This window comes from Mirounga leonina, unplaced genomic scaffold (assembly GCF_011800145.1).
Source record: "Mirounga leonina isolate KUSES-001 unplaced genomic scaffold, KU_Mleo_1.0 Mir_128, whole genome shotgun sequence".
NCBI lineage: Eukaryota > Metazoa > Chordata > Mammalia > Carnivora > Phocidae > Mirounga > Mirounga leonina.
In genome coordinates this window covers 12,976,706-13,001,851 of record NW_023270320.1, presented here as the reverse complement: position 1 = coordinate 13,001,851, position 25,146 = coordinate 12,976,706, and the positions used below count along the sequence as shown (strand labels likewise).

Sequence of the window (25,146 nt, the reverse complement as noted above, 5' to 3'; positions counted from 1 at the left end):
TCACAAATGAACCAAACTTACAAAGTGTACTCATTTTATTTAAGGCTAAGTTTTTAAAATAATTCATACAAAAAAAAAACCTGATAAATTTTGTGAGAATAATTTTTTAGGTGGGACAAACATTATGGTGAACAATAATACATAAAACTGGTGGCTGTAGGGATAAAAATTAGAGATTTTTCATGTAGATTAAAAAGTAGATATTTTCCCAAAAGCAATTTATCCTTTCATAAAATTAGAATTAATTTTTCTTTCAATTAACAGGCAAAATATTACCGCAGAAGTAAAGATACTCTAAAACATTCATAGACCTACCTACTTTCTCTCTCTTTTTGATTAAAGAAGACCTGAAATTATTTTGTAGCACATTCATTATTTGCCAGTTTTCACAAAATGGAATGCTGTAAAGGTAATTACAAAAACATATGGTAGAAATATCTTTGGAGAAGCTGTGATTTAGTAAATACTGCTTTTGTTCAAGATAGTCATGGAGATGCAAGCCCAGTGTTCATATTGGCTCTATTCTGTAAACTTTATTTTCTGATATTAGAAGTTAGACATGACTCAATAACTATTTAGGCAAAATTACGGCATCTACACTCTATAAAATAAAGAACCACAGCAGCATGGGAATGTCATTTCAGTCATTGGGCCTACTAGATTAGATGGACAGGTTTGCTCATCTTCTATTTGAGATCAATGATTGTTGCTTGAAGAGCCTTAATAGATTTATTTTGATCTTTTCTTTTTAAATTTAAGGTTACCCACGGGTTAGGCAAAAGACCAAGATTAGAATGCAAGTTCTGCCTTAATACTGACTTTATCTCTAGCGTGGGAGAAACAGACCTCTGCCCTCATGAGGATAGCAGCCTCACTTGTCCTAATGCTGTGATTCTTAGTGCTGATGCTAAAATTAAAAATTCCAATAAGACCATGCCATTCTGGCATATGGAATCAGTTTGTCCTGGAAAGGACCAATTTTATTTTTTTTGTCCATGTTTTCATACACGTGAAGCGGAACTTTTACTTTAAATATCAGCATACAGGAATGGCCTTTTCAATGTCATTTGAGCAATAATAAAGGTTCAGAAGGCATGCTTGTTTCCATGCAAATGTTATCATGGATCAAGTAGATAATAAAACCTTATTAATAAAACACTGAAATAAACAAAGGCACCTTAATGGCACATTTTTGGTTTTTTCCACGTACTAATTTCCACATCTGAGAGGTCTAGTTTTTGTAGATCCAACATAGACTTGCTTATGGAAGCTAGGCCAACTGGATCTAAATTCCCAGAGTTACCACAAAATTTGGGGCACAAATGAAATAACGAAATAAACACATAGTAAAATCAACTTTTGGTTGATCGAAGGGCCCAGTAGAACTAATCTGCTTCCTGAAAAATAATTAAGAATCCAAACTAATCACACATATAAACCAGTTTATTAGATTGTCAGTGATACTTTGAGACAAATTCAAGTTATTTCATTTTACTTCATATAAACAGAGGAGGGGAGGAAAGTTTTAAACTTCAAGCTTTGTTCAGCATGTGTGCAGTTAGCATCCACAAAAGCACCATTGGATATGGAAGAATTAGCACCACAGAATTTTAGGACCTAACTGTTAACATGCATCACTGGAAAACTTGGAACATAAAAACTGAAGTAGTACGTGGTATGGTCTATTATAAACAATACAAGGCAATTTATGATTTGTTTTCATACAGTACAATACAATCACCAATCAATGAGAACCTTTAAGTACAATACAGGACAAAAACCCTTGGTACCCTGTTAACACTAAAACAGTTACAGATTTAAAAACATGTTTCTTGTGAGAGGCAGTGGGTTGAAACTATCCCTCCTCCTCTTTTGAAATTGAGTTATATAGTTACATGATCTCTTAAGAAAGTATTTTCAAATCTACGTCTCTCTACCTCAGTGCTGACAAATGGTTTTTTTGTAAACTGAAAGGCTCGATGAATCAAACCAAACCAAACCCAAACCAAAACCTGGTAAGAGTCAAGAAGTACTCCAGTGTGGTGGAAGACATTCCACTTAAGATCAGTTTGGAAATGATGCCAATGGTGTTGACACTTGTCTTCCCTTCGGTGGAGGAATGTCAAGTACAGAAGCCTTGCATTCATGATGAACTTCGGTTCATTTCGTTCACACAATGCCTTTATTCTGAAGTGTAACATAAGAGACTTATTCCTTATTCCTCAACTGTTTTTGTAGTGTCATAGGGCTGTTCCTTATGCTGGATTTGACAACAGTGAAAAGGGTTGATATTCTCTCTGGATTTAGGGAAATTTGAGCTAAAGAAAAAATATTAATTTAAATTTAGCATATATGAAATTTCAAAGGGAGTTTCACTATTTTCACAGTACAAACGCGTAATGAATATCATTGAAAACCTTTCTGTTAGAAAGCATGTAACAAACCCTCAATTTTAAGTTGTGTGGAGGCCAATTTTGGCATATTAGAAGATACTGTATAAGAAATGTGCAATAGGAATAGATAGATACAGGTATATTCAGATCTCAATGCACTGATGCCAAGGAAAATATATTTTTACTCACCAAGAGAAGAATATACCTTGAAGCATCTATGCAGACACATGAATCAATCATGTATCTGCCCAACTTCTAATTCTGGAATAGTGATAACAGGGTCATTTAAGAAAAAGTACTCAATTACAGTATGGCAGCAATTTTATGTTGTATATATTTAACAGCAAAACATTTTTGAAAATAGAATCATTATTATACGGTAAGTTTACAATTCACCATTTCTATACTTGTAATAACATGCGTTTATTTGTTTTCCCAGTTTAAAAAAAAAATCCCACTAGGACCAACATCTTTCAGAACAACAATCTAACATGAAACAAAACCTCCTAAGGAAAATATTTAGCATCACAGAGATTTGAGAAAAGTTTGTTACTCAGCATCACAAAATACTCAATAGATCTACATTTAAGATTGTTCATGCCATGACATTAACACACCTTTGGGTTAATATATCGTATTTAAAAAAGATACCAAGATACAAACCAAAGAACTGACATGGAATTTATTTTTAGTTTCTCCTTGGTAAGAGTAGACTGCTAATAAACTTGACTTCTGTCTGTACTATGTGATGATAACTGCGTCTATGAAGCAGCATTTACATTTAGTAAAACATTTAAAACTAGTGATAGAAAAATGGCCACCACAGAAAAAGAACTAAAGATAAGTGTAATTATAGACCACTGTCTTTTTATTAAGTGAACTGCCCCCAAACAAAAAAGAAAGCAAAGTTTGTTTGCTGTGAAATATTCTTCTGTTAAAAAACATTCTTGGATAAAAGTTAGCCTACGTTTTATAAAGGTCAGAAAGATGTTAAGAATGAACTTCAGAAAAAAGTTAACTTTTGAGAAAAAAAAAGATCCTATGCCTTTTCTTCTGAATCAATCCCTTGTATAAATCAACTATTAATTTTCTGAAGAGGGCACAGCGGCTAGAGAGAGCTGCGCATCCACATTACTGATTTAAATCTGAGAATTTGCCAGGCAGGGCTGACTTGAACATAGAAGAAACAAAACTCATTTCTTAATGTTTTAGGGTTACATTAAAAAAAAAAACAAATAAAGAAAATTGAGTTATGACAGGCTGGCTTAATACTTTCACTTGCCCTTATATTTGACCAACATTTCAACACAAGGTAGAACCAATTAAAGATAAGATTTAAAAAATAAAAGCTGTCTAAAAATCATTCAATGAAAAAGCCTTCAAATTTTACATTTTAACCTCAAATGATTGTAGACTAACTTAGACTAACAGTTTTGCTGTCCTCACACACACTTTTGTTACTCTCGAGTTTTATTTCTGAATTGTTCATTGGTTCTATCATGTAACACAATTTTCTATTAAGTTAAAATAGTTTGAATTATTATAAGAAGCTTTAGAAAAACACATAAGTAGGATAAATTTATAAAAGGATAAAGAATATTTTCTAGGATTTTAGACAAATTCTATACAGACAAATAGCTAGATCAAGGTAATAAAGTGCCTTCATTTCTAGGTAATTAATTTTTCACTAAAATATTTTAAGGCTTCATAAGAAACTTAACATTATCAGAAGTGTGATAGTATATAAGGTTATGCTATTAATTAGCATTCTTTCATAGGTCTTATTTCATTTATCTTTTAATTCATATTAGGTACTTTTTAATAATCATCAGTTTAAAATTATAAATCTGAATTGTAAAGTCTGAACTCATTTTGCAAAGGAAAAGAAAGACGTATAATTTCTAAAGGCTGTGATTTTGTACTTAAGACCTTATGACTCACAGGTGGCTTGTGAACAATCTAGTTTGTGTCATAATAGACAACAGCCAATGCTCTCCAAAAATTCAACAGAATATTTATCCCATGGCCAACAGGGCCATCATTTCATTCATTCATATATTCTATTGTCTCTACATTTAAATGATGTGCAGCCTTAAGTAAAAAAGGCCAGAGAAAATCTAAAATAAATTCTTCAAATACAGGCACAATGAGTATTTTTTTTTATTGCAATAGCTTATGCATAATCTGTACTGTATGCCAACATCCAATGTTAAAGCATTTATATTTGTTTTCAGTTTGCTTCTATTACCCATGGGTGTATCACAGTAAAATACTGGAAACCTAACAGAAGTGTATATAATAGCCATAATCATACAGAATTCTATTTCTTCTTGTCATTTCTCTTTGGGATATATGAGGGCATTTTAAGCAATGCTGTGTAGTTAGTTATGCTGGCAGCCCCTGATTTTAAGATAAATTATGACTATATGGGTATTGACTTACTCAATTGATTATAACCAATACAAATTAATTAAAATGTTCGAATATTCTTTTTCAAGAGGTTAGCTATTTTTATCAGAAGATTACTAAAGTCAGGCACCAGATTAAATGTCCATGATACCTAAAATGCTTATCTAACTACCACTGGATTAATTTAAAATGTTCCTTAAATTAAAGGTTTTTGAGGTTAGGAGGGAGGAGGAAAGTGAAAACTCATTGCAAAGAATGGTTTAAATGAAATGTTCCACATAGAGAAACAGGAACTACCAGTAGGAAAAAGTGCCAGTCTTAAAATTGGGTTTGGTTTTCAATCTAAAGCCTAGTAAGAGTAATTCCTGGTGATTAAAAAAACAAAACAAAACAAAACAAAATGACAATAAAATGGCATAAACATTTATAATTGCACATTCCTTTACCAAAGTGCCAAAAGTTACCCAAAAATCTTTTTAAATGCATACGATGCTACCTTTCAAAATCGAAGTAAACATAAAGTTTTACCTTTTTCATGATAGTATAGTATAGTTTCACAAACTTATCACAAATGTAACCAGGAAGATGAGTTATAACTTTCTAAAAACAGGATAGTGTGTTTTTAAAAAATAACTGTTAGAACCTTTGTCATGATGAAGACTGAAACCCAAATTTAGCCAAAGCATTCCCATAATATCCGAAAACATCACGAGAATTTAGGCAAATTTTAGTAGTATTCTGTCATGCAATGCACAGACACCATAGTTGTTTGTTTTTTTTTTTTTTTAACACGGGTTTAGTTATCCTGTTTTAATCTGACTACATATTATACTTACTCTCTTTAATCACTGAAGTGACAACATATGGAATAACTGAGTTTTGAAAACGGCATTAAACACTGAGGTTTCTAGCCTTAATTGCTCATGCCTATTAAGCATGGCAAAAAGGTCTGATGCATGGGTTATTAATTTTCATGCTCTATCTTTTTATTCTAAATGGAAACGTATAGAGATAATACGACAAGGACAAAAGGACGTTAGAGACCAAAGCACTGATATATGGAACAGATAAAAGAATAAGCAACTGTATGGAAATCTTCCATATCATTAAATTTGTTACATTAGGGGAACACAGTAAAAAATAAGATCTCTTTACCAAGTTATAATTATACTAATATGCTTTTAAAAAAATCAGTGGCATGCATATAAAGTTAAATTTTTAATATTTTTATTGTTTGAATGTGATGAAGTTAAACTACAGAGGTATGTCATTATAAACTGAGACCAAAAAATTATATTGTTCAGAGGAAAAAAGAGAAGGTAAGATCATGATTCTCAATGACAGGTCATCTGCCTTGTGTTATGCCACGGCTAAACATTGTGGTGTAGTGCCTCATTTAATTAGGGTGAAAATGCTGGCAAAAACATAAAAATGCTAATAATAAAATTAAGATTAGTTCATAGTCAAGTAACATTAAATGACTATCGAAAAAGAACCCCTTCTTTTTCCTACAGTTTGAGAATCTCAATATTCAGTGTAAGAATGTGAACATATAAAAGCATATGAAAGAAATGCCCAATTCGATAAATTCTTCATCTTCTGAGGATGGTGGATGGGACGTAGATTGGTATCCTAGTCCTCTAAGAGAATTAACAAACTTCAAAAACATAGGTAAATTCGGAAAGAATCGGGCATGATAAATCACTGATAACGACTCCCCCAAACCCAATATACTGATAGGTTAATCACAGAAAGGTAAATATTCATTCTATATAAATTTAACGAACCTTCTTGTAGTTTCTGAATATTAAAATATAATCGCTTGTGGGTAGATAACAATCTTGGGTAGTGGCAGCGTTTAAAATTTGTTAAAGAAATACTTCAAATAAACATTGAAATGCAGAAGATCCTTAATAGAAGCTGTAGGCATGTGGAAACCCCATACTTTATGTGAGATTCCAATTATATTTAGTTCCTGCATTACTCAAAGTAATATAAATTGCATAATCTCTCTTGCCAATACACACAGATATTTTCTTGTCTTGGCAAAACCTAGGCAATTGCATTTACCTAACTTAGCTTTTCCCTGGTAGGGGTCCTATAGTGACCAGTATTTATACAAAAATACTGGACATACCTATAAGAACCATTCTTACCATATAATTTAATCTTGTTTTCTATGATTCAGCTCTTGCACAGCATTTTTCATTTCCAAAATGCCAAACAACTAATTGTAATAGTTATTTCTCATTTCACAAGGAGGGCCAAGTTAATAAATGGCTTGTGAGGTGGTGGCACCATACAGGGTTTTCAAGATCCTACGTATCTTCTCTGTTCTGTAGGCAGTTTTTTATCTAACATTGCCCTCTGCTATGTGGGTATACTTTATGCATGCCCCTTGAGGCCAAAGACTCGATCTTGTTGTCTGCTGTATACCCAGAGCTCTCAGAATGTTTAGCTCGTGCTGTAATGCGAAATAAATATCTGTTGATTTGTCGAATGAGAAATAGGACTGAGAAAATAAAACAAAGAACCTCAACATACTGCCCCCACCCTCGACTTCCAAGTGAAAAGCCATGCTTACCCACTCTTGCTTCTCCACTACAGTAACATAAGTGGTATGACTCTTCTTACATAATAGGGTTGTATTTAAGAGTGAGTAATTCACTCTTAAATCTTGATGGCAAAGACCCTATGGTATGTGTCCTCCAGAGTACTAAGACTCAACTATTTCTACAACTACTCCTAAAACTGCATTATTCACCTTTCCTTTGGCCAAGTATTTAAATTAAAAGTTATGTTTCTGCACACAATTGACTATTCTTAAGCTAATTCAGGCATAAAGAATCAAGAAAATCCTCACAGCTATAATCATTAGCACGGATATGGAGAATATCAGAAGGGACTGAAAAGACAGCAAAATCAGCAAAAAGAATTGGGGACTAGAGGTTCTTTAATTTTCTGGAAATTAGTGCAGGAAAGCTAAGATCCTTGAGAAGATAGTAATTTTAGTGAACAAGGTTAATGTCAAGTTTGAACTAGATGATATCGAAAGTCTTTTCCAGCTCTAAAATTCTATGTTTTCTCTTCTGGTAAGATGAGAATCTACACAGTATTCAAAGTATATATATATACATATTTTTTTTAAAAAGGCATAGTTAAACTTGAAAAGTTTGATGTTCTGGAACTCTTGAGCAACTGTGAACATTAAAAGTTTTCTTTAAACCACCATTACTCCTTCTTTTGCAACGATACCATGTAAAGCCTTTTAAATCCTGAATAAATATACTTAAATTATTTCATATAGTGTGGATATTACTTTGCTGACAATACTTCATCTTGTCAGCAAAATTAGGAGTGAGGAGTTTGCTCCTAATCCTGCTACTTTGCATGAACCTGGCCCCTAAAGAAGTCTTTTTTTTTTTTTTTTTAAAGATTTTATTTACTTGTCAGAGAGAGAGACAGAACACAAGCAGGGGGAGAGGCAGGCAGAGGGAGAAGCAGGCTCCCCGCCGAGCAGGGAGCCTGATGTGGGACTCGATCCCCGGACACTGGAATGGTGACCTGAGCCGAAGGCAGCGGCTTAACCGACTGAGCCACCCAGGCGTCCCTCCCCTAAAGAAGTCTTAAGTTAAGTACAAATAAGTACAATTCATGACCTCATTTCCAACTTCAAAGAGAGGAGGTGAAATTATTTTTTATAAAAATTAGTTATTGTTTTAAATCACAGCAGTGGAAAAACAAAAGGCTATATGATATTAAGTTTGAATCTCTAAATTACTGTATATGTTTATAAAAACAGGACTGTGAATTCAAACATTTTGACTGAGAAGCAACAAAAACAATACTAATTCCAAAACTAGGAAGCAAATCTAATTTTCATTTGGGTCCTTCCTCTTTTCTTTTTTTTTTTGTTAAGTCTAGCTGGGGGTTTATTGATCTTATTAATTCTTTCAAAGAACCAGCTCCTAGTTTTGTTGATCTGTTCTACTGTTTTTTTTTTTTTTTTTATTCCTGTGCCATTGATTTCTGCTCTGATCTTTATTATTTCTCTTCTCCTGCTGGATTTAGGCTTTATTTAAGCTGTTCTTTTTCCAGCTCCTTTAGGTGTAAGGTTAGATTGTGTACTTGAGACTTTTCTTGTTTCTTGAGAAAAATCTAATTTTTATTAGCCAGAACCCTAAATACGTGGGAGGAGGAAAGATGATTTACTATCAGCTTTAATTTTTGCTAAGCTGGGACTTCTCAAAACCCTTCAAGCAGAGTGTACTCCCTGGGAAATCAGGTTTATAACTCTTTATTTCACAACCTAAGACCTCTTTACCCTTCTAAAATTAAACTGATATCATTACTTATGCTCAAATGTGAACAAGGGCCATATTCTCATTTTTCCACATGGCAACAAACATTATTGGCAGTTAATTAAAATTAATTACTCCAACTAAAATGATGATGAACTGCTGAGAGAATTCATGCATACTGCTCAAAAGTAGTTAATCATCTTTATGGTTTAGAACATAGATCCTTGAGTCTTGGTATGATAGCACTGCAAGTCCTCCATATATACTAATGAGATTCTCTTGATGATTCAAATGTAACTGCTTTTTTTATGTGAACTAAGACTTAGGAGAAGTAAGACATAAGCCAAATTCTACACTAAAGCAAGTTGTGTTAAAAGGAAGTATCATTTCAACATTTTTGGAATTATTAGAGTGAAATATGAATGTGGTAAAATAATTTAGGAACCATAAGGAGAAAAAGAAGTATGAGAGGGTAGAAGGAAGGTGTATTTAGTGGAAGGTAGAAAGAAATGAGAAAATCAGTAGTTGAGAGGGATTCACAGAATGGGGATAATCTGAAACTTTATTAATATTTTCTCAATAATTTGGCAAAACTTCTTATTCATTTGTGTGCCTTTTTCCATAGGACCAATACTAGCACCATATTACTTTATGGTCATTTTCCCCCTTGCTGAATAGTTGTATAAACACTGAAAATGACACGCTAACATCCTATAAAGTTAAGAAAGTGCTTGTTGTGTGTGCTGTTGGTGTGTGAGTTAATGTTCTGGAATCTCTTTGTGGTTCTACAGCTTCTGATTTAAGAATCTTCAAGGTGGAGATAGTATGGATTGGGATGGACTCGCTGAGGGCCAGCTCAATCCTCGCCTTTATGTAGTTATGCCAAAATTCAGACTCCTTTTCAGTCAGAATAAAATTCTCTTGAAAAAGACAACAGCAGACAGTAACAATTCACCCTTTAAATCTGTTGGTACACAATTTACTATGACTCCCTAGAATCACAGTATAATCTTCACTTAAATTTATTACTGCTCCCAAATCTCAATGAATCCTTGCTTAAAATGGCAATTTTTTAGGTAAATTCAATTAGAACTTTCAAAAAAACCCCACCAAAAACCCGAAAATGCAATCTGGGGGTGTTGGTTTCATTGTATCTACTCTCCTCCCATTTGTATAAATTATGGATCAAAGTGAATTTGTAATAATAAAACTGAGCACATAAGGTCTATGTTATACAATTTTAAGAGTGCATAAAACTACCGAGCCATCACCATATTGATAAACAATGAAAGCATTCCTTCCAGCATGCTTTGATTATGGAGATATCATAAGAAGTATCTCCTCACCTAGAATTATTTTTCACATTTGCTTTCTGAGGTCCAAGCAGACCTACAAAGGGAAGGAAACAATATGGTAGCACAGCCATTACAACTGCTGGGGTGCAGTTGCCCAGTATCTTTGTTGTTAATAGAATCTCCCAGAATAGGACCTCTTGATGCATCCAACAGTAACTAAGGTGGGAGGGTCATTTGAATGTTAGGAGTACTGTCACTTAATTTTAATATTAGAGGGGATTTTGTCCCCTCCATTCTTACTGCACTTTTGCTGCCCTGAATTTAACAATAGTCACGTGTCATTTAAGATGCTCAGTGAAGATCTAATTATTCCTGGCCTGTTTTTTAAAAAAGTATTATCCACAATAGAAAGAAACTATTTACTGATGAAGTCAACAACATAGATGATCTCAAAGTTATTAGGTTGAGTGAAAGAAAGCCAAATACTGAAAATACATGTTCATTTATACACAATTCCAGAATACACAAAACTAACCTGTAGTCACAGAAGTTGGATCAGGGATTGCTTTTGGAGGTCTGGATTGGGGAAGGAGTGGGGCTGTTGACTGGAAACGGATACACAGAAACTTTCTGGGGTGAGAAAAGTGTTCTGTGTCTTGATATCTGTCCAAACTGATTGAATGATACATTAAGATTTGAGCATTTTACCGTATGTAAATTATACCTTAACATAATAAAAAGCATTGCCACTAAACACAATGTTCTTGCTGAAGCATTAGAGTTGGGTGGCATTTTTCTTTTCGTTTCAAAATGTGTGCCTTCACACTGTCCCATAAAGAGCAACATATCTTAGAATGGGATCCATGACCAATACTCTACAGAGAACGTGGATTTTTATATCAGGGCACTGAACTAAACCAGGTTTTTTATTGCTGGAAAAAAAAAAAAAAGAAGACAAATTCTTTTATGGACCATACTAAGTGTAACAGCTCTAAGAAAGGATAATAAAACATCTTACCTTTAAAAAGTACCCTAGAATAAGAAAGGATTTTTAAGTTCAATTTATCCTTGTGAAGATACTAATTTATAAAGGCATAAAAAACATCAATAAAAAACTTAGCTCAAACGCTACTTAAAAGTGATCATGGCAATATGGCCTTCACTCTCTTTTTGCTTTCCCCAAGGGTGAGTGAACACTGGGGGCGCAGTAGGATACCACTGGTTTCTAAAGGAGACTGACGAACGTAAAACATTTAGGTGGGAAGGAAGCAAGATTTTACTTAGGCTACTTTGGTGCATATCCAAGCATATATATTGACCATCACATTTTAAAACCATTTTGAACGCCAGTGTTTGGGGCCTAATTTATGATTACCTCGCCACTTCAAATGTAAGGGGCCACGTATTCATCAACTTCAAAGAGGTTATAGGCAGAATCAAAAGAACCACTGAATTCCTGGCTTCCTCCAGAAAGAACCTTATTACACTCTCCGACAGTTCTAAAAATAAATAATGAACAAATTCTATTAGTTCTGAGAAGAAAGTAGTAATACCCTGAATAACATTTATGTACAAGTAATGCCAAGTATTCATGGGCAAAGTTAAAACTATAATCAAAAGCCAGATAATTATTTATCCAACTTGTTTCTTTTTTAATTCCAAGTCAAGCCCACCAAGGGTTTATGTTGTTTTAAATCCGCATGTCATACAGCAACACCTAAAATATGTAATTTTACTACTCATCATGATCTTCACCTGAGATTAGACAGAAAAAAATGGAAAAATTAACCAATTTCCCTAGCATAATGGCTGACCTCTGAGAGGAACTCCATTAAGTATTTGTTGATAAAGTGAATGAATGCTTTCCTTTCCCTTGATTACCAGTTCTTACCTCACATAGTGGCTTCTTACTGCACATTAAAAATTCAGTATGATTGAAAAGGAAAAGCATAGACATTTACTTAGTAAAAGAAAGCAATGCTCTCTACTGCTGTTGTTGACATAAAATCACATAAATATAAATCAACATAATTGTGAAAGCATAACAAATTGATAGAAGATAACCTAGACTTTTTAGCTGTAAAACATTCCTTTTAAAAACTCAATTAAAGGGGCGCCTGGGTGGCTCAGTCGTTAAGTGTCTAGCTTGGGTCATGATCCCAGGGTCTTGGGATCGAACCCCATGTGGGGCTCCCTGCCCAGCGGGGGGCCTGCTTCTCCTTCTCCCACTCCCTCCTACTCCAGCTCTCTCTCTCTCTCACTCACTCTCTCAAATAAATAAATGAAATCTTAAAAAAATAAAAAAAATCAAAACTCAATTAAGGGCGCCTGGGTGGCTCAGTCATTTGAGCGCCTGACTCTTGATTTTTGCTCATGTCATGATCTCCGGGTCACGAGATTAACCCTCAGATCGGATTGGGCTCCATGCTCAGCACTGAGTCCGCTTGCCCTTCTCTCTGTGTTTCTTCCTCCCCTGTCCTCAAATAAACAAACAAACAAATAAATAAAATCTTTAAGAAAACCCAACTCAGTTAATGACACTAAAGGCCATTGTTTGCTTCACTAGAGTGAACAATAGCTTTCGTAATTAATAGAATGGATACTTGTGAAATGTTTCATGTAAACATCTCTGAGATACAGATTTAAAAGTTCATAAGTACCGAGGCACCTGGGTGGCTCAGTCATTAAGCGTCTGCCTTCGGCTCAGGTCATGATCCCAGGGTCCTGGGATCGAGCCCCGCATCGGGCTCCCTGCTCAGCAGGAAGCCTGCTTCTCCCTCTCCCACTCCCCCTGCTTGTGTTCCCCCTCTTGCTGTGTCTCTCTCTGTCAAATAGATAAACAAAATCTTAAAAAAAAAAAGTTCATAAGTACCAAAGATAAACAGAATATCAAGTGCTAGAAGATAGAAATTGTAGCTTGAGATTATATGAAACGAGAAAAAGCTCAGTATCAAGATGATGGTCTGCAGGGGCCTCTTTATGACAGTAACTGGCACCAGTAACTAAATTGATCATCTTGAAACCAAGGGTGAAAGCATGTATTAACTATCAAAAAGCTATTTTTTCAGTCAAAAATGGCCCATAACCATAATCCTGCAATGCTTTCAACTTTAAAATAAATGAGTGTGAAAACCGCTCTAGTTGACAGGTGAAAACAAATATCCTGAATCAAGTCCACATACTATCTCCTACTGATTTTCAAGCAAAGCAATAGAGAAGTAGAAATTGAGTAGCGGAAGGACCACTTCCTGAAACCTAGTTCAAGTTCTGAAATGACTGGTTAGATGATTATGAACAAGTCACGTGCTATCTTTAGTATTTTTCCTGTTATAAAATGAAGGTGTTAAATGACTCCAAAGACTCCTTCGGGCAAAAATAATTAAACTTGATGGCAGATTTAGACAAGAAAATCTTATGTTGTCAAGTCATGAAGTAAAACAGGTGAATATAATACTTTTAGTAGTGGGGTCATTGATCCCCAAATCATGCAAACTGTCTGACGATCATCTTTTTAAAAAAGGAAACGAAGCAGTTTGGATTCTCTCCAGCAATACAAATATGCTTTGATATTTCCCAGTCTGTGGACAGTTTATTCATTTTCTTAACGGTGTCTTTTGATAAACAGAACATTTTAGTTTTGATGAAGTGTCTAATTTTTAATGTTTTTCTTTCATAAAAGCTAGTGCCTTTTGTTTCCTGTCCAAGAAATTTCTGCCTACACAGTTGTGTGCTTTTAGATTTGACTGACAATAGCTTCGAGAGATTATGACTAGCCCAACTCCCTGGCTACTGCTGTACTTGAGAGTTCTTGTGGCAAAAGGAGGCTCCCTTCCAATTTTGCATAATTTTGTTATACTTTCTGGGGAACTGTTCATGTTATGGGTTGGGAAGAAGTAATAATGATGTTATTAGTATTTACTAAATGCTTATTATGTGATAGATACTTGCTAACAGCTTCATGTATCTTAATACATTTAATTTTTTAAAGAGAATCCTGGTTGACTATAGCTTTTGTGAGGGCAAGAAATCTTACGTGTTTTGTTATTGATACAACTTCTGGACCAAGACAATTGCCCCAGAACAGAGTATTTAATAGGTATAAACTGAATGCTGGTTAAATAAATTCTCACAATAAGTCTATAACATTACATAATTTACCCACTATTCACAATAGTGACAGAATTTGGACTTGAACCCAGGACTGGCTGACACCAAAGTCTGAGTTCTTTATAATTCTGTACTAAGGCCACTAAGACTGCCTGATAACTCTGGGGGAACCCAGAACCTATAGATACAGCTGAAATTACTACTATTACTTAAGGGGGTGGAGGGAATGGTTTAAAGTTATTGTTGTTTTATTCCTCTCATAGCAAAAAGCAAATGTGGAACTTCTATTAACCTCCCCCGCCTTTTTAAAAGATTTATTTATTTGAGAGAGAGATAGAGAGCACAAGGGGTGGTAGGGGTAGAGGGAATCTCAAGCAAATTCTGTCCTGAGCTTGGAGCCCAACACGGAGCTCAATCCCATGACCCATGAGATCATGACCCCAGCCAAAGCCAAGAGTCCAACCCTCGCTCAATGGACTGAGCCACCCAGGTGCCCCTCCTTTTTTTTTTTTTTCCCCTGCACACCCAGCATGGAGCCCAAGCAAGGCTTGAATTCATGACCCTGAGATCAAGACCTGAGCTGAGATCAAGAGTCGGAGGCTTAACTGACTGAGCAACCCAGGTGCCCCTAAGCTCCTTCTTGACAGCCATATTGATCTATTTACATTTATAACTATATGGTAATTTGTGCAGATTGAGACAATATGAAGCTTTTATGGCCAGATATATAGGGCCAGGAAAATTCAATCTGCACGTAAAATTTAGATCTCAGCCTGCTAACTCCTCAGTGATGCTGCAAAGCCATTGTTCACTGGGAATGCAGGAGCAAGGTTATTTATTTAGTGGAATTTCTAGTCAACAGACCTTTACAATACTCTTAATCCTATTGAAATTGAATCCTATTGAATATTGAATGAATACAATGTAGAGAGTACAATTAAATTTTGTATGAATGAGAATACTTCAATGCTTTAGAATCTTAACTGTTAACAACTATAATCACTGCAGGGACACCAAACAACAACAAAACAAAACTATCATCACCATATAATGATGTAAATGAAGAATATTATAGGTTCTTGAGTTATATTTCATATAAACTTAGAACATCCTTTCAAACAGGTTTTGAAAAAGCCTGTTTCCAGCTTATTATGTGGTCATTTACCTCTTGCTCGTAAGAGTTTAAGAAAAAAATTCTCTAGTTGGTTTTTAATTATTAACTGAACTGACTATGAAAATGAAGTATTTTTATCTCTTAAATTCTCTAAATAACACTTTTTGAAAGCTACACTGCAATGTAGTTGCCATGATAAGACTTATGATGACAGGACAGCAAAGGATCTGTATTCTAGTCATTAGGATCAAGTTCTGGAAGGTTCACTAAGGTGGGAGCTCAGGAAATAGACTAAATAATAGAGATGGCCAAAGACTCAATAATTAGAGGAAAAAAAGCTTAATCTAGGCAAATGATTTATGTATATTGATTACCAAAATAATGATTTGATATGTCTTCTGCCAGGGCCAAAACCCACAGTATATTGAGTGCAGAACTGAGCCCAAAGATGTGATGAAAACAGGAAAATACCTGGAACACATTTAAAAAAAAAAACTATTTAAATTGGCTATAAAAACATGTGCTTAATTCACGGAACTAGAACAAATAATTCTGAAATTTGTATGGAACCACAAAAGACTGAAGAGCCAAAGCAATCTTGAGAAAGAAGAACAAAGCTGGAGGTCTTACAATCCCAGATTTCAAGATATACAATAAAGCTGCAGTAATCAAAACAGTATGGTACTGGCACAAAAACAGACACACAGATCAACAGAACAGAATAGAGAGCCCAGAAATAAACCCATGCTTTTATGGTCAATTAATGTACAAAAAGGAGACAGAAAATACGACGAGGAACAAAGGAGACAGAAAATACAACGAGAAAGACAGTCTCTTCAATAAATGGTGTTGGGAAAACTGGACAGATACAAACAAAAGAATGAAACTGTACCACTTTCTTACACCATGTACAAAATAACTCAAAATGGATTACAGACTTAAATGTAAGACCTGAAATCATGAAATTTCTAGAAGAAAACACATGCAATACTCTTTGACATTGGTCTAAGCAATAGTTTTTTGGATATGTCTTCTTACGCAAGGGTGACAAAAGCAAAGATAAATAGGGCGCCTGGGTGGCTCAGTTGGTTAAGCGACTGCCTTCGGCTCAGGTCATGATCCTGGAGTCCCAGGATCGAGTCCCGCATCGGGCTCCCTGCTCGGCAGGGAGTCTGCTTCTCCCTCTGACCCTCCTCCCTCTCATGTTCTCTGTCTCTCATTCTCTCTCTCTCTCAAATAAATAAATAAAATCTTTAAAAAAAAAAAAGCAAAGATAAATAATTTGAACTACATGAAACTAAAAAACTTTTGCACAATGAAGGAAACCACTAGCAAAATGAAAAAAAATGCTACTAAATGGGAGAAGATACTTGCAAATGATAGATCTGTGAAGGGGTTGATATCCAAAATATATAAAGAACTCATACAACTCAATAACAACAACAACAACAACAACAAAAAGGAAAAATCCGATTAAAAAATGGGCAGAGGACCTGAACATTTTCCCAAACAAGACATACAAATGACAGGGACAACACAGATAGATCTGGAGGGTGTTATGGTAAGTGAAATAAGTCACAGAAAGACAAACACCATTTGTTCTCACTTACATGTGGAATCTAAAAAACAAATGAACAAACAAAACAAAACAGAAACAGACTCATAGATACAGGGAACAAACTGATGGTTGCCAGAGGGTAAAGGGGGCAGGCTGATGCGAGAAAAACATGAAGGGGATTAAGAGGTACAAACTTCCAGTTATAAAATAAATACATTATGGGGATGTGATGTACAGCATAGGGAATATAGTCAACAGTATTGTAATAAATTTGTATAGTGACAGATGGTAACCAGACCTATTGTAGTGATCATTTTGTAATGTAAAAAAATACTGAATCACTCTCTTGTATACCTGAAACTAATATAATACAATATTGTATGTTAATTATAATTTAAAAACTATTTAAATTATCTGTAAAAACATGTACTTAATTTTACCAAATTTTGATTTCAAGTTTACCATTAAAATTTCTATAACGTTATTATGAAGGCTGCAATGAGCAGTGGGCTTCTTATAAACCTTGGTATTTTATTAGATTGCTAAGTGATCTATAGCAAATCATTTAACCTGCCTGGGCCTGTTTTCTTCATCTGTTAAATGAGGTTAGAGATAATGAGCAAAATCAGTATCTTTATCAGAATGAAATGAGATACAATATGTGAAGGAACTTTGAAAAATATGTGAAATTATATGTAAATTATTATAATTGAAATTCCATATTCTTTTTATATTTAATTTGATTAGAAATTCCAGTTATGGAAAAACTTTCAGGACAAATGAATCTTTTGTATCAGTAACTAACTGAATTTATCCATTAATGGCTCTTCTTTGCAATGTATCTACAGAAAATTGTTACAGCTTCTGATTTATTAACACAGTGACAGTAGAATCAGGCTCATTGCATTTGGCTAAGATATCGGTGAGATTCATAGTTGAGAACACCGATGGATTTCTGTAAATCCAGACAGACGAAGAGAAAAGGAGTTTGTGAAGATATTGTTATGTGCGAAGAGAGTGAAATAAAATTAAAGTGAGGATGAATACAAAAGGCTAGAGCAGGGAGGGCAAACATATGATACGATGTCACTCCTCCTTGCCTTCCTCAGCCTCTCCCCAACTCAATCCCCAAGCACACACAGAAACCACAGCAGTCTTTTATGAAGAGCCTGCATGGGGCTTCACAATCATCTGCAACTTTGAGTTTAGGAAGTCATTACCACTTGAATACAGTAGTCATATGAAGATGTCCCCTGAGATGAAACAGAATCATTATTCTTATCCTAGGACATCAAAGTTGATTTGGAATGGAGAAGACAGAATCATTATTTAAAACAGTATTGCTGTAACTCTCTAAATTGCATCAATGACATATATTTTGAGCATTGTAACACATGTAGATAATTATCATATTTAAATTAAATAATGCAGATAATGTAGATAATTAAATCATATTTAAAGGCTAAATTGTTAAAGGGAAAATAACATTTGGCATTTTATAATCAATAGCTTCAAACACACTTCTCATATATACCAACACACTGCCTGGTACGTGGCAGATAATCAGATGAATGTCTGTTGAATGAAAAAATGACAGTTTGATTAGGTTCCAAAAGCTGCTTTGGATCAAATAACTTTCGACATGGTGTACTTCAAGGTAATGGCAGTGGAATATTTTTCTTTTGTCAATTATTTTATCTCTAGTCCCTAGCGTAAGGCCTGGCACAGGGTAGCCACTCAATGTCCACTGAGTAAATAGAACAGGCTCACTGATCTATTAAGCAAGGGAAAGAATATTTCTGAAGTAAAATTTAGGATGTGCAGGAAACAAAAGATCCCATATTCTACCGTGTCTTAATTTGTGAGTCAATTCTTGAAATAAAATGACATAGTATTTCTTACTGGGTTTTAAAATTATCGCTTTCATTCCCACTTGGTGTCATTTTGATTTGTCTGCGAAGTTCTGTAATCCTGAAGCAACAAGATTTCAAAGCAAAACAGGAATGGGAACAGTGGTGATTAAGTGAAGAGAGATGATGTAAATAATCAGCACAGTGCTAGGTGTGGAGGGGAATAGAAAAGAGGAAGAAACAGTCTCTGGTTTTAAACTTAATAAAAAAGGGGACCGGGCACAATTCACAGCGCCTCTGGTAAGCGCTGTGAATTGTGCCCGACTGTTGAACCTCAGATCTGTACCTCTGAAACAAATAATGCAATATATGTTAAGAAAAAAAAGAAGAAGAAGAAGAAGGTAGCAGGAGGGGAAGAATGAAGGGGGAAATCGGAGGGGTAGACGAACCATGAGAGACGATGGACTCTGAAAAACAAACTGAGGGTTCTAGAGGGGAGGGGGGTGGGAGGATGGGTTAGCCTGGTGGTGGGTATTGAGGAGGGCACATTCTGCATGGAGCACTGGGTGTTATGCACAAACAACGAATCATGGAACACTACATCTAAAACTAATGATGTAATGTAGGGGATTAACATAAGAATTAAAAAAAAAAAAAAGGGGACCGGGCAAATTAGACAGAGGAAACAGTACACTGAAACACTTTTCTAAAGCAACCGTCACTAAGTATGAAGAATGACGAGGAGGATAGGATGGTCAATAAATGTCAGAAGAAACAAAGAGCATCCCAAGAAAAATGAGGAAAGGCCACAGAAGGAAGCTGAAGGTAATGGAAGAGAAGTTTCACTGACTCCAGGAATATAGATATTGAAAGGTTCCTATCATCTATGGTGATCCAATCCCCACAACTGATGAATAAGCAAGAGGTTAAATGACTTGCCCCAGGGCCAGCTACAAGGCACAGACTTGAGGCTTCTAACACAGCACCATTACCTCTGTATGCCACCTGCTACCCACCAGCAGGGAAAAGGCGAGACCTTAGCATTCTTCAAATTCCATGAATGCTTGCAACAATAGTCCGAATAATACACAATACATTTTGGGGGGCTTTATTAATTATAGCACAAATATAGTGAGTAATTTGGCATTCACATTCATTTTGTAACAAAATTATTAAAACGAATCATTTAGAATTAAATTACTGAAAAACCAAATTCTGTGTTTACCTAAGATTGATTTTTTTCCTACCTAAACTGTAAAAAATTTCCCACAAATAAAACGTAGATCTTAGGTAATATTTCTGAAGTCAGAAGCAAATCACTTTAATGGAAGGTACTGCGTGAATTCCAGCTTGGTATGTCCTTAAGTGTAATATTTTTTTTTTTTTTTTAAATCACTCAAACAGCAAATGGTGATCAACAAACCAAATTGCACGTAGTAACCTGGTGACTCAAAGGATTCCTTAAATAGGAGTATAGCTTAATAATACATGAAGAACAATAATGCAAACTAGCTTCAGTCATAAATCAAATGAGCATTCTTTATTCAAGATAAATTTAATATTATAATTGATAAAGTACATAACTGTCAAAAAAGGCTCAGAACTTGGGGAATTTTCAGCCTGAAGTTATTACTATATTAGATGAAGAGTCTTACTGGCAAAATACTAGTGCCGAGCCTATATTAGCGACAACGGAGGAGAGGTTAAGTTCTGGATGGCTGGCAGTGTGTGCCCTGAGGATTGCATGGCTGGCGCTCAATGAATTTCTGTGGTTTAGGAGTGATAATGGTGAGCAATGAGGAAAGATCTTAAATAGTGACGGGAACTGGAAAGGAAAAAGAGTGATTGCTTAGTATGTCACTGAACCGGATGCACTACAACTCTTTCACTAAATATTTTCAACTCAAAAAATTGTTCATCTTATTGAGAAAACATTTCTAATTTTATAATGGAGATCAAAGGAATAATGAGATTCAATTTTAAAGAATTTTCCTTGAAGTAAATATTATCAGTACTTTGCAGGAGATCATTAAAGAAATAGCTGGGTGCTACAAAAATTATGAAATTATTTAAAATTGTTCTAAATAAATAGCATTTGTCTGAAAAAGTCATATGCATTCATATTATGAATTGAATTGTTAAATTCATAAGGTGAAGAAAGATTTAGTTACCATTATCTGAGAATCACTATCAACTAGTTTTTGTGTTAGTTCCAAGATAATTAAGGCCAAGAAAAGGTACATTTTTTCTATGTCAAAATCATAAGCATAATACTCATAATTATAGCATTTCCGTTTATTTAGATGGGTATTGCTTGTAGGATTTAACGTTTTATCAACTTCTTAAAAAATTTTAATAACAGAGGCAGAGAAATTAAAAAACTTTTGAAAAATAAGAGTATTAAGAATATTTTTGGGGTTAGGGTTTTTCTTACTGTCAAAGATTTTGAAAAGAGCGTTTGAAACACTCCATTTGCATAAAATGCATTTTTATTTATGCCTATTTCCTCCCCAATTATTAATCTTTTCTTTTTTTAAAGGGGGGGAGGGGCAGAGGGAGAGAGAGACTCTTAAGCAGGCTCCATGCCCAGGGCGGAGGCCAACGTGGGGTTCGATCTCACGACCCTGAGATCACGACCTGAGCCGAAATCAAGAGTTGGACACTTAACGGACTGAGCCACCTAGGGGCCCCCAAATTATATTTCTAATAAAGCTGCTTTATTTTTTTTTTATTTTTTTATTTTTTTAAGATTTATTTATTTATTTATTCATGAGAGACAGAGAGAGAGAGAGAGAGAGAGGCAGAGGGAGAAGCAGGCTCCCAAGGAGCAGAGAGCCCGATGCGGGACTCGATCCCAGGACCCTGGGATCCTGACCTGAGCCGAAGGCAGACGCTTAACCATCTGAGCCACCCAGGCGCCCTCTAATAAAGCTGCTTTAAAGGTAAAGTTTCATATTGGACTCAGCAAAGACTTTGAAAGCATTTAACTCTGAACATTAACTCTGCCAAATTCCAGACAAATTTCCAATCTACTACATAAGTAATGAGAAAACAATTCTAGAATGTACATAGGAAAAATCTATAGAAATGCCATGATTTAAGTTTAACTGCCCTGGTAATTCTAACCTCAAACCTTAAACAAACAAACATACAAAAAGTGTCCCTCTGGAATCCCATAGGTCTCATGAGGAATAAAGGCTACCTTTCCTTGTAACTCAGAGGAAAGCTTCCAGGACCAGATATATTTCATTTGCAGCCCCCCAAAGATTATAAGGATCGCTTAATATAAGCAAAATTGCTTTGCAATTGTAAATCTTTTTTTTTTTTTTTGAGTAGGCACCACACCCAGTGTGGAGCCCATCGTGGGGCTTGAAGTCACAACTCTGAGATCAAGACCTGAGCTGAGATCAAGAGTTGGAGGCTTAACCAACTGAGCCATGCAGGTGCCCTGCAAATATAAATCTTTTTACATGCGAGAATTATAACAACACAGGATATAAGGATTATACTTGGAGAGCTAAGTAGCGATAGCCATAAACCCATTATTGATAGGAGAAAGCAGGTATCTTGCTTATTTAAAAAAATGGTTGAGAAGAAAGTAGACCGGTGGTGGCCAGGGGATGGGGTGGAGGGATAGGTGATTGTTCAATGGGCTTAGAGTTTCAGTTTTGCAAGGTGAAAAAGTTCTGGATGTTGGTTGTACAACAATGCGAATATACTTAACACTAATGAACTGCATATTTAGAAATGGTTAAGATGGTAAATTTTATGTTATGTGCTTTTTTAAAACCACAATTAAAAAAAAGAGTTGAATTAGATCAGAAGAGTGAGGTATTCAGATTGACTAAGGATATTTCTTGTACTCCCAATAAATTGTGAGTTTATATCTAAAAAAAAATTGAGAAAAGTCATTTGAGACTTGGAGGGTCAACTTGTGAGAAAGTGAAAGACAAATCACTATGGAGTTGACTCAGGCTGGAAAGACAGAATATTTTGGTTTTGAAATCTTGAATTTTGAAATGTAACCAATGGTTACATGTCCAAGTAGTTTGAATTTGAGCATAGGAGGTGGGGGAGAAACTAGCATTCCCAGGGATCATTGCCCAGAAAGCTAGACAATATGATAGTACAAAGTCCTAAATACTTGGATTTATGTATTTAGCCTCTCTGTGTTTACAGTGAGCCCTAGGTTGATAGGATAACCAAAAAAATCGTTTTGGCTGACAGTATTAAAATCTAAACAATTCCAGCTGGAAAGATGATATGGAAGAAAGAATGCAAATTAAGGCCACGACAAAGAATGGCCTCCATACCTAATTCAGAAAGAGCAAGACAAAAATGCCAATTTCTGAACTCCACTCTGGACCAATCGAATCAGAATCTCTGGGGGTGGGGACCAGAACCTACATGTTTAATATGCTATGTACATGAATGTTTGAGAATGACCAGACTAAATTTTAAAGAGAGAAACCTCTGTCATTTTAACGGTGGTTAGAACTCATTAGAGGCAAATACACCATTCAAGGATATTCTTAATGACACCATCATGGCCATGATTCTTTGAGTTCCTTAGAGGCACGTCAGAGAGTCTCTACTGTTTTCAAGGAGGGATTAATGGATTAAAACAATCTCTTTGAAATATTAGAAGAGATATACTTAAGTGAGTCAAATGGTAGTCTGTGTTGCAAGAACCAGCTGCCTGGCTAAGCTTGAAATTTTTAGAGCTATAAGGAGAACTTTTATAGCTCTAAAGCAGGGATGACAAATAGCAAATATTTGGCATGAATGTTGTTCTTCTCTCTTTCCCTATAGACGCAGATTTCAAATTCTCAACATAGCACTTTAGGGCAGCCAATCAATTGTAGTAACAAACAAGATGAAACCAATTTGTCAGTACTTCTCCAGGGGCATGGAGGGGGTGTGTGTGGGAGAGAGTGGGTTCTCGTTAAAGTTTTACACACACACACACACACACACACAGGTACGCACACACATGTAATATTCGTGCAGAGTAAAATTCACTTAGCTAAATATTTAGAAATGTGTAATGCAGATAGAGTTTATAGACTTTGGTGTAATATATTTTGACTTAATCAGCTCTCTCTCTAAAAGGTATTATTATTTGTCCACCAAAATTTGGAAATGTTATAGTATCATGAGAAAGCACAAGATGCCTGAAAGAAGGACAAGAAAAAGTGGACCCTGCAAGTGAGAACTGAGTTTCATATTGGTTCATACTAGATCCCTGAATTTAGATATTATTGCCACGGCTACCCTTTTGCCCTATATAAAGCCTTGAAACTCTCCTGGAGAGAATCACATATATTATTTGTAGCAAGAATCAACCTACTTGGAATCTTGTTCTTAAGATGGAATAGCGAACCATGTTGTTTCTTTCCATCTTAAATTTGTAGTGCAAGAAGAAATAGAGAAGGAAAATATTATTTGATTGCTTCAACCTTTAAACAAATTTAATCTAGATTTTTACAAAGAAAAACTTTGATCATATCCAATGATTTGGTTTTCTAATTTACTGTACTATCACTTATGTCTTTCCAAATAAACCTGTAGCAGGTACTTTTGAAAGAGCAACATAAGTAACATGTTCATTCCTTCATATGGTTGCTTCTGAAAAATCTGATTAAAAGTGAAGAATTTCTTATGAAAATCATAAAAGATAGACATAATTTTGCAGGGCAAATCTCATGAAACCTATCTTAACTAATTCATTTAATTAGTACAGCTCATAAATATTTGAAAATATCTCTTATGTTGTGTTGGCAATAACAAGGGGTGGGAGTAAATGATTTTTTTTTCTTAACATGTTTTCAGAATAATACTAGAAAAATTGAAATCATACTTCTTTATCCAACTTGGGACATTAACAGAAGACCTGAATACAAAAGTTCCAAGTATTCCCAAGAAATCCTGTCTTTCAGGGTTGAAAAGAATCTTCAAGGTAATAACAATCCATTTTTTTTCTGATTTATTAATTCCCTTTGCACATCCTAAATGAAGTGCATGTCTATTCTCTGCCTTAAAAAATTTCAGCAACAGGAAAGCAACACTACTTCTTGAAGTCTGCCCTCATGTTGAGCTGAAATTTCCTATAAATCTCC

General features: G+C 35.0%; 1 protein-coding gene across 3 annotated transcripts in view; it reads right to left on the bottom strand.

Annotated features, from left to right (window-relative positions):
• Positions 1-1,425: 1,425 nt before the first annotated feature.
• The window catches only part of PURG (purine rich element binding protein G), a 37,428-nt gene continuing 13,707 nt past the window's right edge, over positions 1,426-25,146 (bottom strand). For 2 of the 3 annotated variants that reach the window (XM_035004078.1, XM_035004077.1), the window contains one exon: positions 1,426-2,318. In XM_035004078.1, coding sequence (XP_034859969.1) covers positions 2,216-2,318 — 103 coding nt within the window. In that variant the 3' untranslated portion in view covers positions 1,426-2,215. Of the gene's footprint in view, positions 2,319-20,260; positions 20,853-25,146 lie in introns of those variants that run through there. The other variant, XM_035004076.1, reaches the window with a different exon arrangement.